Source organism: Pyrus communis, chromosome 12 (assembly GCF_963583255.1).
Source record: "Pyrus communis chromosome 12, drPyrComm1.1, whole genome shotgun sequence".
NCBI lineage: Eukaryota > Viridiplantae > Streptophyta > Magnoliopsida > Rosales > Rosaceae > Pyrus > Pyrus communis.
In genome coordinates, this window is record NC_084814.1 from 22,239,761 (window position 1) to 22,254,646 (window position 14,886).

At 32.8% G+C, this 14,886-nt stretch overlaps 1 protein-coding gene across 1 annotated transcript; it reads left to right on the plus strand.

The window, feature by feature from the left end:
• Positions 1–8,037: 8,037 nt before the first annotated feature.
• On the plus strand, positions 8,038–14,557 carry LOC137710182 (transcription factor bHLH162-like). The gene is made up of 3 exons (XM_068449130.1): positions 8,038–8,184; positions 12,787–13,143; positions 14,489–14,557. Exons 1-3 carry the CDS (start codon positions 8,047–8,049, stop codon positions 14,555–14,557), a joined length of 564 nt encoding a protein of 187 aa, XP_068305231.1. The 5' UTR covers positions 8,038–8,046.
• The last annotated feature ends 329 nt before the right edge of the window (positions 14,558–14,886 follow it).

Here is a 14,886-nt window from a genome sequence, read left to right on the forward strand (position 1 = left end):
CCTCCAAGTTGAATCTTATTATCTATACATTATTGGTAGGGATTATGTATTTGTACTCAAGAGTAGTGGAGCTAGAATTTTTTTTATAACTCCACCCTTTTTGTACTTGTTACAGGTATTATATATAGCTTCAATGGCAATACATTAACCAGAATGATATACGATGCTATGTTTTAAGTTGGTAGATAATGAGTGGTCTTGTACATTTTAAATAGTTGAAAACGTTTTTAGTTAAAATGTTTTTTAACCGATCCTTAGTAAAAATACAAGTGAATCTTGTAAAATCACTTAAAATGCTTTCTGTAAAAAACACATAACTGGTACTTCTTGCAAAAAGAACTTCAAGTACTTTTGGAATCCAAAAATATTTTCTCTAAAAGCGCTTTCATTTATTATAAAAACACTTCGAAACAAGCCACCATTATTAAACCAATGGACCTGATACGCAGCTGATGAGGAAAACAAAGACCACCTATTATCTCCCATCTTCAAACATAGCATCTTATATCATTTGGATAATGTATTGCCATTGAAGCTATACATAATACCAGTAACAAGTACAAAAAGGGTGGAGTTATAAAAAAATTTCTAGCTCCACTGTTTAGCACAATAAATTTTGGCCAAAATAGTTCATGAGATTGACAATATTCCTCACTTTGGTCTCTAATATTTGAAATCAATAGAAGTGGTTCCTGAGTTTGTCAATCATCAATCATTTTGGTCATTCCATAAATTTTTTTGTTAAATAAGGACCAAAATAACCAAAATACCCTCAATTTAATAAACAATGAGCCAAAATAATTGACAAAAAGTTGAAAGTATTTTTGTCATTTTAATCCTTATTAATGGAAATTTTTCAAAAAATGACCAAAATGATTAATGGTGGACAAACTTAGGAACCGCTTCTATCGATTTCAAATCTCGAAGACCAAAATGAGAAGTTATGTCAATTTCAATGATCATTTTAGCTAAAAAGCCATCAATTTACAATACCTATGTATTAGGTTGAAGATAGATTGTAGGGAGATTGGGAGATTGAAGAGCACGAATGGCTAGAAACTCTCAGTTTGACACAGGCAGCTGGTACAATTTTGATAACACATTCAATGTGGTCGTAACTGAAATTTGATTTTCCAGATACGATGTTGAAACTGTCGGGAATTAGTTTAAGGTGTTTTTCAAACGATATTCAACCCGTTTAAAAGTCTACATGGCTCAAGTTTACACGCGGTGGACGCAGTTGTTAATAAATTGGATATGGACTATACCCATTCTCGGGGGCACTGAATGGAGCGATGTCTCTAAAGCCCCGACTAATTCACAATTCTTTTTTTTTCGAAAAAAAATATTTCACTATTCATATTACACAAACTGGTGCAAGTACGATTCAGTTCTATTACTCACTATACATATATACATATCTTGTATGTGAAATCATTTGATACATTGATATGTTTAAAATATCAGTCTGTTTTTTTTATTATTTTTATTTTAAATACTATCGTCCTTTTTGCACGCACAATTCAATAAAAAAAAAATTGGTCTAAAAACTTTTAAAACCAAACATCTAAATAAAAATAAAAAAAATAGAATTTGGTCGGCTAAATCTAAGTATCTCTAAGATATAAACAGTGATGTCACTTAGTATCATGGTCTATTGGTATTCCTCTTTATTTGTAAGTGAAAGGTCTTAGGTTTAATTCTCGCTAAAGATGAAGTTAAACCATATTATTATGGCAAGCTCATTGTAAAGTTTAGCTCACTCCCCCATCCCTTGGTGTGACATCCCGTCCCAAGTTTCATTTTAACGTACATGGGAAATTACGATTTTACCCCTAATTTGTTCGTTTACGCTTAGTGTGGTGTAGTGTGGTGTTGTAGGACCACACACACTCACACATCACTCTCCCTCTCCCGGGATTCCCTCACTCTTTGTCTCTCTCTCTCTCTCTCTCTCTCCCCGAGCTCCATTTCTTCTTCTTCTTCTTTCTTAACATACGGACACACACACAAACATACTCAAACCATCACAAATCAAGAAACCAATTACACCATTGAACTCGTGAGGTTGTGAGGAGCACAACCATACCAATTCCAGGTAAGAATTCTAACGTTTTCACGTCGTTTCGACGAGGTCCGTTTTAGTTACTATTCATGCAAACCTTAAACTAGTGTGCTTTTGGACTTTTGAAGCTTGTAGTTGTGTTTGTGAGGTCCCAAGGAACCTCAGAGTGTTTCGTTGGACGAGTTTGGACGTCGGGAAAGCTGGGTTCAAAGTTGGCCGAGTTTTGAGTTTGAAGACAGGTATGATCGTGTGATTTTTAGGCCTTAAAACTAGCCTATCGTGATTCTACTAGTCCTAAGCTTCATTTTGGTTCAAAAATCATGAAAATTGGTTGAGAAACGAGTGAGAAAACTAAGTTTGAAATTTTCCCAGTTTTCCGGCGCCGTCGCCGGCGCCGGAGTCTCGCCGGAGAAGGTGACGGAATATTCCGTCAAATCTGACGGAATATTCCTGACGCCGTTAACGGAATCTGTCAGTTTTAACGAAATATTCCTGACGGCGTCAGTTGACGCCGTCAGTGTGCATGGCACGTGGCCGCGCGTGGGGGGCGCGTAGGGCTGTGCCTTGGCCGGCGCGTGGGGGCGCGTGCGGCGGAGAAAAATTATTCTAAAAATATGGTTGTGATCCTGAGGTTGTGTAGAGCACGTTGGTATATTCAATTGTCCATTTTGAGCAATGTATGAGAAGTTATTACGAGAAGTTGGTTATGTGCTTTTAAATTAACGTTTTCGTAGCTATTTCGCGTATAGGTGATTCGTATTCCGAGGACGAGCGTGCACACTCGAGGCAGGGGGACTACGACCCTTCCACTTACCAGTGAGTGGGCTTTTGTTTTCCGTATATACCTATATACATTTATATTCCCAGAAATAGATTAAAAAGGGTTAATTGATTTATGCCATGCACTTTATTATTATCGTTTATGCATCATCACATGCATTAGTAGCGGCATACATTTATATATGTGTATTTGTTGCTGTGGACGCACAGGTAAGTGCCAGGTAAGTGGTATTCATGTTTGTATTCAATAGTAGCTTGAGATGCTTAGAGAGCTCATAATCTGCACCCCCGGTGTTAGTGCTCCCGCCCGTGGCCAGGGCACAGTCCTTCACGTGATGTTCACCCGCACCACACGCTCAGCTTGGATCCAAGTTAGGTGCACAGTCTTGTCGTACAGACCACATTAGGTGGTTCCGACTCGTAGGTGACCCGCGATTATTCGCACAGTCTTCACGTGATCGTAGCACTAGAGCGTATATATTACACCCAGTCCTGTCATACAGACCACGTTAGGTGGTTCCGACTCGTGTGCAGATTCAGTTATTGAGTTGAGATTGGAGCTCTATATGCAGCCGTACAGGTCACGTTAGGTGACTCCCGGCTGCCAGATTATATGTTATTGATGTGAATTACGCTTGAGCATTTACATTTGATTATGAGATTCCGTTGTGGCATATTCTCGAGCATGAATGGCATATTTTGGAGCATGATTGGCATGTCTATACATAGGTATATATGTTCATTTTCTGGGAAGTATACAGGTTTTACGGCGAGGGGTTAGAATGTATTTTGCTAAAGAGTTTTCAAAGAGCTTTGTTTTTGCCCACTCACGCTTTTGTTTTTGCGCCCCTCCAGGTTCTAGTGGTCTAGCAGGTTCGGTGGTTTTTCCCAGAGGGCGTCCCGGCATTTCTGACAGACACTCACCATTGTAGGGTCACCTTCGGGTGTATTTATGTCGCATCTTTCCTTTTGGACTGCTGTAGACTTGCTCTGAAATTGTGTCTCACATACGCTAGCACTTGTTTTAGTACTTTGTATGCTAGTTTTTAATTATTCGTACTTTTATATTAGTATCTTAATAGCTTCCGCACGCGCACATGGCTACGTCACCTTCGTGTGACGGCCAGCACTCCCTGATCTCGGTCGGGGTGTGTCACTTGGACCATCTCCAATCATTGGGTTAAAACCTAAAATTTTTAACCCATAAATAGTTTTTCTTCTCCAACCTTTCTGGGTTAAATTTTTAGTCCAAGACTATTAAAGAATGAATTTAGAATACTTTTTTTCTTAAAGTAAATTTAAAAAAAAAATTATGTGGACTATCCTTATTTAATTTTATGAATATTTTAACCTAAAAATATTTAAAATCCGATAAATATTGAAAAATCACTAAATTGACACCATGAAATTCGCGCAATACTATGAAATTAAGAATATGAAACACATATATATATTTAAACAGTGATACACAAATAATCAATTACATATGGTAACTAAACTCAATGTTATTTAAGACACTAATTTCATCCTTGCACTTCGTCATTTGAAAGGTAAGCCAGAATATATATTTTTAAACCATGCTTGTTGAGGAAGTCAATCTTAAATATTTTATTTCTAGTGGAGTTTGAAACTGATATATGTGAATGTTAAACTAATCATATAACACCATAATATGTCGTCCAAATTGAATTGAGTGGGATCATAACAAAACCAACTTCTAGATCATAACAAGACCACTTCTAGATCATAACAAAACCACCTCTAGATCATAACAAAACTAACTTCTAGATCATAACAAAATTAAGACTTTTTGCATGAATTGATAATCAAAAACAAGGTTTGCAGAATATGGGCTTAATAAAATTGGCTAGAGAAATGTGTATTTTGCTCTCCATTGAAGTTCCCTTCTTATAGTATAGAAATTTAGAGCCTATAATCATTTTGTTTACACTTTTTGTTTTTAATTTTTTTTATTAACCTTGAAAGTTATTTGGTAAATCCTTTCTTTTAAGCAAGGAGTTTTGTAGATTTCGTCGTTTTCTTTGAACCCATATATTATGGGCCTAAAATTGTAACGCAAAACTAAAACGTTAATTTTGAACAATTTGAAAAGTTCAAAATATCGACTTTCGAAATATGGCAGCAACAAATATACATTAAACCTCTCTAAAGTAAAATCTATAAGAAATAGCCTCAAGTCATAACAAATTATGGTCCGAAGTTAGGACCATTTATGTATAGAAATAAACTCCATACTGTAATAAGATATAATTTTTCTTGATTCCATCTAAAGAAACACACATCCACATAGTTATAACAAGCAGCTAAACCCGCGCGATGCCGCGGGTTACAAAACTATGTTAAACATGTAGAAAATTTTGAAAAAGTATGTGCTAAAAGAATAGTGTTTATATACATATATTACATTAGAAAATTGAGAATGCTAATATGACATGGCTAGGGAGTGCTATTTACAAAATGTACAAAGATTACCTTCAACCCTCTGTAACCACATAGAGGTATTGAACGATTGATAACCATGAAAACTTATATGTATTCTATAAACAACATAAATCTACTAAGTTAATGAATTCCATTAAAAAAATCTACCAAATGAAAAATTCACTTGGTATTTACTGTAAAGCCAAACCACTAAGGAATTGGAACTTACTTTGTAAAAAAATTAACCGTTCTTCGGGTTGAACCAGCTACAACTCTTGGCGTTGGCAAAAGCTCTGGTTTCCTAAATGCCACATACATCTGCATTAGAAAACATTAGAGTAGCATAATACTTAATTCGGTATAAAAATGAAAATTTTAAGTCTTTTCTGTATAATGCAAGTGGTAGACATGGCAAAATTACAATTTGAGGGCAAAAAAATAAAAATCTCGTAGGATTGCTACAGATACTAACAATTGTAGTAAACCAATTTACTAATACTACGATTTATCTTATGATATTTTTCTTGTTTTGTTAAATACGAAATTTAATTAGTAATATAATTTCGTTTTTATTAAAGCAGAAATACAGGGAAGCTAGCGGATTCGCCGGAATCTAGGTTACGGAATGAGCTTCAATCTTCTTCAAACCTTCACCAAATCGTACATGGAAGCCATGAAATCATGACCAAGAAAGTAAGAATGGGCTCAGACTTGAGTTCGTGAGGTCGAAAGGATGAGAATGGTGATTGTTTTGGGTGTACCTGGGTTCGTGGGTGGGGTTGGGGGTTATCGGGATGTTGAGAGAGCGAGAGAAAGAATGATGATCAGCGGAGAGGAGATTCAAAAATATGGACGGACTGATTTCTTATCACACTGCCCAAAAAAAATAAATTAACGGTCCAGATTCAATCAGATTTAAATTAGACTAATATTGAAATTACACAATTAAAGCAGGGGCATTTTCGGAAGTACACTATTCTTATGAACAGTGTTCTAGTGTATGTTCAGCTTTAGTATAGATTAAATTTTTGTTTCCAGTTGGGGTTTGATGCTCTCTTTTTGCACAATCAACACTAATAATTTCAGTTAACTGATTTTCATATTGACCTTGGATTGAAAGAAGTAAACCTCTCTAAAGTAATAATCTATAAGAAATTACCTCATGTCATAAAAAATTATTGTCCTAAGTTGGGACCAGGATAGAAATAAACTTCATACTGTAATAAGGTATAATTTTTCTTAATTTCATCTAAAGAAACTGTTTGGACTTAATTTTACATTATCGGTCCGAGTAATCAAGGTTGTAGAAGGAGTAAATTATGAGCCGTTGGATTGAAAGAAGATTGAGATGATTGATTAATAATTTGTTTGGATATTATTATGATTTTAATCATAATAAAATTATCTGCGGAATTATTGAAAGTTATTTGTAAAAGTGCAGATGTTTTTGGGTTGGTTCTATGCACGTGGCTTAAGTGCCATGTGGTAATAAAGTTTCAGAGGTGTTTTGCTTTGCAGAAAGGCTGGGGTAATGCTAAAATAATGGTGATGGAATTATGATGAAGTAATGCTATCAATCTCATGTTTTTGTATTATATTTTCATACCATTTTAGATGACATTTGATGTGGACAATCATATTATTTAAATTAATCAGATTTTTAAATTTAGTTCTTTATTTAATAAACTAATAATTAAGAAAAACTAGTTAATTAAATGACAATTGTGGTATACGAGGAGTCTTTCTCATTCATTTCCTTGAGTTTTGTAAATTTTTCAAATGATGTGGTTATCCACATCAGATATCACCTAAAATAGTATATAAATATAGTATAAATAACATTAGTCTTTGAATGATAGGCTTCAGCCTATAAATGAAATAAGGAAATAGTGACGTGATGCGGCAAGAGGTTACCATGCATACATAGATAAAGATTATGAAATGATGGTGGGACCGAATATCCTTGGCAGGATGCCAAGAATTTCAGTCAAATGGCATTACATGCAAGACTTGCAGATAAAGTGAAAGTACATCAATTGAACATATGTCCTGCTATAATTGGTGATCAGCAGAGAGGATGCTGCTGATTCTTTTAGCAGCCAAATTCTATTTCCTAAGAAATCCTATTCAGAATATCCAACGTTCATGAAGGAATAAATAAGTTAGTAAATAATATTTTTAAACCACACCTACTTCAGTAATGATCTCTCTAAGGTTATAAAATTTGTTTGCTCCCAGCTTTATGGGCTTTACTACGTAACATATTAATGCGCGAATACCCATCTTCTCAATCACTTTTTTTTATTGTTCACAACTTCGTTGGTTTAATTTATTGCTAAAATAACCCAATTTCTAAGCTACGGTATTAGAAAAGCAATCAAAAACCTACTTTGGAAGCAAAATACAATAATCTAAGGTATTTTGTTTGTGAATGCAAAATCCAAACTTGCTTCTAATTTGAAAACCACCCTTGAACAGATCATAAGGTCAAGATTCGGCAATCCTAACGGCTTCCCATGAATATATGCTAGGGCGGGTCAACATTCGAAGGTTCGCAGTAGGATTCCCTTCAAATGTTTTTGCTTGCTGGGCACGAAGCTTCAACTATAAATAAGCGTACAAGTTTCAGTCAAGCTCCTCCTTCTTCCCAAACCCTCTCCCTTAAGTTGCTCTCTATTTCTTGCTTTTCATGCTTGCTTGGATTTCGGGTTTTGTGGGAGAGAGAGAGAGAGAGAGAGAGAGAGAGAGAGAGAGAGAGGATGAAGTGTAGCAGTGAGTCTTCTTCCAAACCGGACAGGAAGACAGTGGAGAGAAACAGAAGAATTCAAATGAAAAGTCTCAGCTTCAAGCTTTCTTCACTTGTCCCTCCCCAACACTTCAAAACCACCAACTCCAAGGTACATATAGATCATTGGAAAATTTTATTATATAGTCACTACTGTAAGTTCTATATATATATATATATATATATATAAAATTTAACTATATGTATATAGTACTACTATACGTTCATATATATATATATATATGCACAGTACTAACATATATTAAAGTAATTAATTTTCCTATATGTAAATTTATGATTAGCAAATAATATATATTTTGTAGGTAAATTAATAATGAATCAAATAACATTCTTTTAGTTTGTAAGTAACTTATTTTTCATATATTATTACATATATTTGACACATTTTATGATTATAAGATATATGTACAAATAATAGGTAAATTAGATTCGAATCAAATAACATTGCTTTATTTTGTAAGTAAATTAATTTTGAATCAAATAGTATTCTTTTGTTATGTAGATATTTTATTTTGTAAGAATTCAAATGAAAAGTCTCTGCTTCAAGCTTGCTTCACTTGTCCCTCCCCAGCACTTCAAAACCACCAACTCTAAGGTACATATAGATCATTGGAAAATTTTATTATATAGTACTACTATAAGTTCTATATATATATATATATATATATATATATATATATATATATATATAATTTAACTATATGTATATAGTACTACTATACCTTCATATATATATATATATATATATATGCACAGTACTAACATATATGTTAAAGTAATTAATTTTCCTATATGTAAATTTATGATTGGCAAATAATATATATTTTGTAGGTAAATTAATAATGAATCAAATAACATTCTTTTATTTTGTAAGTAACTTATTTTTCATATATTATTACATATATTTGACACATTTTATTATTATAAGATATATGTACAAATAATAGGTAAATTAGATTCAAATCAAATAACATTGCTTTATTTTGTAAGTAAATTAATTTTGAATCAAATAGCATTCTTTTGTTATGTAGATATTTTATTTTGTAAGAATTCATATGAAAAGTCTCTGCTTCAAGCTTGCTTCACTTGTCCCTCCCCAACACTTCAAAACCACCAACTCCAAGGTACATATAGATCATTGGAAAATTTTATTATATAGTACTACTATAAGTTCTATATATATATATATATATATATATATATAATTTAACTATATGTATATAGTACTACTATACGTTCAAATATATATATATATATATATATATATATGCACAGTACTAACATATTAAAGTAATTAATTTTCCTATATGTAAATTTATGATTAGCAAATAATATATATTTTGTAGGTAAATTAATAATGAATTAAATAACATTCTTTTATTTTGTAAGTAACTTATTTTTCATATATTATTACATATATTTGACACATTTTATTATTATAAGATATATGTACAAATAATAGGTAAATTAGATTCGAATCAAATAACATTGCTTTATTTTGTAAGTAAATTAATTTTGAATCAAATAGTATTCTTTTGTTATGTAGATATTTTATTTTGTAAGAATTCAAATGAAAAGTCTCTGCTTCAAGCTTGCTTCACTTGTCCCTCCCCAGCACTTCAAAACCACCAACTCTAAGGTACATATAGATCATTGGAAAATTTTATTATATAGTACTACTATAAGTTCTATATATATATATATATAATTTAACTATATGTATATAGTACTACTATACGTTCAAATATATATATATATATATATGCACAGTACTAACATATTAAAGTAATTAATTTTCCTATATGTAAATTTATGATTAGCAAATAATATATATTTTGTAGGTAAATTAATAATGAATCAAATAACATTCTTTTATTTTGTAAGTAACTTATTTTTCATATATTATTACATATATTTGACACATTTTATTATTATAAGATATATGTACAAATAATAGGTAAATTAGATTCAAATCAAATAACATTGCTTTATTTTGTAAGTAAATTAATTTTGAATCAAATAGCATTCTTTTGTTATGTAGATATTTTATTTTGTAAGAATTCATATGAAAAGTCTCTGCTTCAAGCTTGCTTCACTTGTCCCTCCCCAACACTTCAAAACCACCAACTCCAAGGTACATATAGATCATTGGAAAATTTTATTATATAGTACTACTATAAGTTCTATATATATATATATATATATAATTTAACTATATGTATATAGTACTACTATACGTTCAAATATATATATGCACAGTACTAACATATTAAAGTAATTAATTTTCCTATATGTAAATTTATGATTAGCAAATAATATATATTTTGTAGGTAAATTAATAATGAATCAAATAACATTCTTTTATTTTGTAAGTAACTTATTTTTCATATACTATTACATATATTTGACACATTTTATTATTATAAGATATATGTACAAATAATAGGTAAATTAGATTCGAATCAAATAACATTGCTTTATTTTGTAAGTAAATTAATTTTGAATCAAATAGCATTCTTTTGTTATGTAGATATTTTATTTTGTATGTATCAATATCATATATATTTGGCACATTTTATTAGTATATGTACAAATAATAGGTCAATTAGTATAAAACAAAATAATATTGTTTTATTATATAGGTAAATTAGTTTGCATGTATTTTGCATATATGTGATACATCCCACATCGCCCAGGGGAGTGGATCATGTAAGCCTTATATGTATATTCATATCTCTACCTAGCACGAGGCCTTTTGGGAGCTCATCACGGGCTTCGGGTTCCATCGGAACTCCAAAGTTAAGCGAGTTCGTGCGAGAGCATTCCTAAGATGGGTGACCCACTAAGAAGTTCTCGTATGAGTTCCCATAAACAAAACCGTGAGGGCGTGGTTAGGGCCCAAAGCAGACAATATCGTGCTACGATGGAGTCAAGCCCGGGATGTGTCAATTTGGTATCAGAGCCAATTCCTGGCCGGATGTGTGTCGACGAGGACATCGGATCCCTAAGAGGGGTGGATTGTTACATCCTACATCGCCTAGGGGAGTGGATCATGTAAGCCTTATATGTATATTCTTATCTCTACCTAGCACGAGGTCTTTCGGGAGCTAGCACGAGGTCTTTCGGGAGCTAGCACGAGGTCTTTCTGGAGCTCACTGGCTTCGGGTTCCATCGGAACTCCGAAGTTAAGCGAGTTCGCACGAGAGCATTCCTAGGATAGGTGACCCGCTGGGAAGTTTTCGTGTGAGTTCCCATAAACAAAATAGTGAGGGCATGGTTGGGGCCCAAAGTGGACAATATCGTGCTACGATGGAGTCAAGCCTGTGATGTGGTGGGGGCCCGGGCCGAGATGTGTCATATGGGTTTGTTATTATGTAGATAAATTATTTTTCATGTATTTTACATATATTGGGTATATTATTTTTCTTTTTTTAAACAATCTAACATTTTAAAATTTTAATATTAGGTGCACTATTTGAATTAAATTTTTTTTTTTTGCAGGTAAATTATTTTGGCTGAGTTTTACATATATCAGGCATTTATATATATATATATATATATATGTGTGTGTGTGTGTGTGTGTGTGTGTGTGTGTGAAATAATTTACCTACATTAATATGTGAAATATAATTTTATTGACTTAATTAAGCATGTATAATAACATATACTAGACACGTTTTATGTTATTATATATATTAGGCAATGAATTTATAACATTAATGTTTTTTTTTAAATCATTCATTCTCCCTTACCATCCATGCATGACATTAATTATGTACATCAAACATTCAAATAGGGTTTATTGAAGAAAAAAAATTAAATAGGGGTATTTTAGGCATCCAAATTTTTTTAAATGTATGAAGTCAAACATAAGTAATGAATTTGCTAATGTGGAATCCAATCAATGGGTTTTATTCAAATAAAAAACTTATGTCGGGTTTAATGTGGAGAAAATTAAGTTATAGGGGATAAAGTCATGTTTTGGTTTTTTTTTTTTTTCTCTACACCTAGCTTAAAATTTAGATACAAATTGTGTATTTTACTCTATGTAATTTTGGTTACAAATTAGGGTTTGGTTATTGTAAAAGGAGGTAGAGATCAGAAACAGTCGATTAATATATATATATATATATATATATATATAAGCAAAACCATAAACGGGACGGAAATGAAAATGAAGATTGTGTATTGTGACAAGATTGGTTTCAAGGAAACGAATTGTGCGTCAGAGAGAGAGAGGGAGAGAGCAGCAGCACATGTATGTATTAGGTTTTTTTTCTTTCCAAAACGTATGTATTAGTTAAGTTAGTCAAATTCAGATTCCTCGTCCAACTTACTTAGATTCAGTTGTACAAATATACTTTACCTCTCCATATAATTGTTGATCTGGTGAAATCTACGAAAATTGGAGCTTTCGATTTCCGTCGTTCTCTCAAGAGTTTTACCCAATTTTTGGTTTTCTTCATATTGTTCTACTGGGACCATCAATGGAGGGACTGCTTCTTAGTTTTTGGGTTCGAATAAAATTTCCCTACATTGTTTAGGACATGTTAGTTTGTTAGTCTAAATTCAATAATCTAGTAACATAACATATCAAATATTTAGGTTGAGAGAACGCTAAATATATTTCAATAAAAATCAAATTTCATTATCAGCATTATTCATTGCAATATGCCTTTCTCCCATTGATCAGGATACCATGTCACAGCAAAATCAGCTTGATACTGCGGCATCCTATATAAAGCAACTGAGAGAGAGAATAGAGAATTTGAAGGAAAGGAAGGAGAAAGCAATGAGATCACAATTAGGCAGTTCTAATTCTGACATTGGTGCTATTGCTGCCGAAAATGCCGTAATGACGGGATCAAGATTACCAGTTCTTGAATTAAGAGACTCGGGTTCCTGCATAGAAGTTATGCTGATTAGTGGGTTGAATAAGAACTTCATGTTTTATGAAGTCATCCGTGTTCTTCAGGAACAAGGAGCTGAAGTTGTCAGGGCTAGCTTTTTCACTGCAGGCGATAAAGTTTTCCACTCGGTGCATGCTCAGGTACTAAAACAATCATCCGAAGCTAATATCGTCTAATCATTTATTTTAATCTTGAAAAAAATGTACTAAAACAATTAAGGTCATTATGAAACGGACTTATCAATTTTATTTGGGTAAATTACAAAAAATTATCTTAACTATTGGGTCATTAACAGTTTCATATCTCGTTTTTAAAAAGTTTCAATGTCATATCGTATCTTTCAAATTTGTTGCAATGTCATACCTCCGTCAGTTGACTGTCAATTCCTTTGTTAAATGCTGACGTGGCATGAGACAGGGTCCATTTTTATTAAAAAAAATCAATAAAATATTATTAAAAACATAAAAAAAAATTAAATATTAATTAAATATTAAAATAAAAAAAATAAAAAATAAAAAATAAAAAACCAAAACCAAAACCAAAACCAGAGCCCAACCTGCAACCCATCCTCCACCTCCTCCGAGCACCCATCTTTCCCATCTTCCTCCCCCCTCCCCCCTCCACCCGAGCCCAACCCGCAACGCAGAAAGAAAATAAATAAAAAATAAAAAAACCCATCGTCTTCTTCTTGTAGGTTGCAGGTTGGATGGGGAAGAAGGGGGTGGGGTTGGGTTGGGCTGGGGGGGGGGGAAGGACGAATTGGGTTTTTTTATTTTTTTTTCTTCTTCTCTTCTTCTTCTTCTTCTTCTTCTTCTTCTTCTTCTTCTTCTTCTTCTTCTTCTTCTTCTTCTTCTTCTTCTTCTTCTTCTTCTTATTTCTGGGTTGCAGGGGGTTGATTTTTTTTTTCTTTTTTTCCTTCTCCTTTTTCTTCTTTCTGGGTTGCAGGAGGTTGGGTTTGTGGGCGGGCCGGGGGGGGGGGGGGTGGGGGGGGGGTGTCGGGTTTGGTTTGGGTTTTTTTTTTTTTTTTTCTTCCTCCCCATTCTTCTTTTTTCTGGGTTGCAGGGGGTTAGGTTTGTGGAGGGGACGAGATGGGTTTGGTTTGGGTGTTTTTTCTTTCTTCTTCTTCTTCCTATTTCTCGTGCTTCTTCTTCTTCTTCCTCTTTCTCCTTCTTCTTCTTCTTCTTCTTCTTTTTCTTCTTCTTCTTCTTTTTCTTCTCAAGGGTTGGGTTTTTATTTTATTTTTATTTTTAGTTTTAATAATATTTTATTAGTTTTTAATAGAAAGTGTGTCACGTCATACACCACGTCAGCATTTAGCATAAGAATTGACAGACAACTGACGGAAGGTATGACATTGCAACAAATTCGAAAGATACGGTATGATATTGAAACTTTTTAAAGATGATGTATGAAATTGTTAATAACCCAATAGTTGAGGTAATTTTTTTGTAAATTACTCATTTTATTTTTTATGCTTCTTTGTAGGTCAAAATTTCTAGAGATGGAGTAGACACTTCAACGGTATGGCAGCGACTACAAGATTTGTTGTGCTGAGTAGCTAGCTAGCTAGCTAGCTTTACCTCTTGAAAGTTGAAGATTTATAAATAATGTTTTAGCAACTGCATCATGAAAGAACTCCGGAAGGAGAGGCTGTGAGAATAAGTAGCTATGAAATAAAGCAGCTAAGTGTTTGGTAAATTTTTTTTGTAAAAGTGCTTTTGGGAAAAAAAAAAAAAAAAAAAAAAAGCAGTATTATAATGTTTAGTAAGCTTTTATGTAAAACAATTGTGATAGTATGAAATGACCAAAAAAGATATAATACTAGATGTGTCATTAATTTAATTTTCTTAAGTCTTCCCCCTTTCCGTCTTCATCAAGAAGTC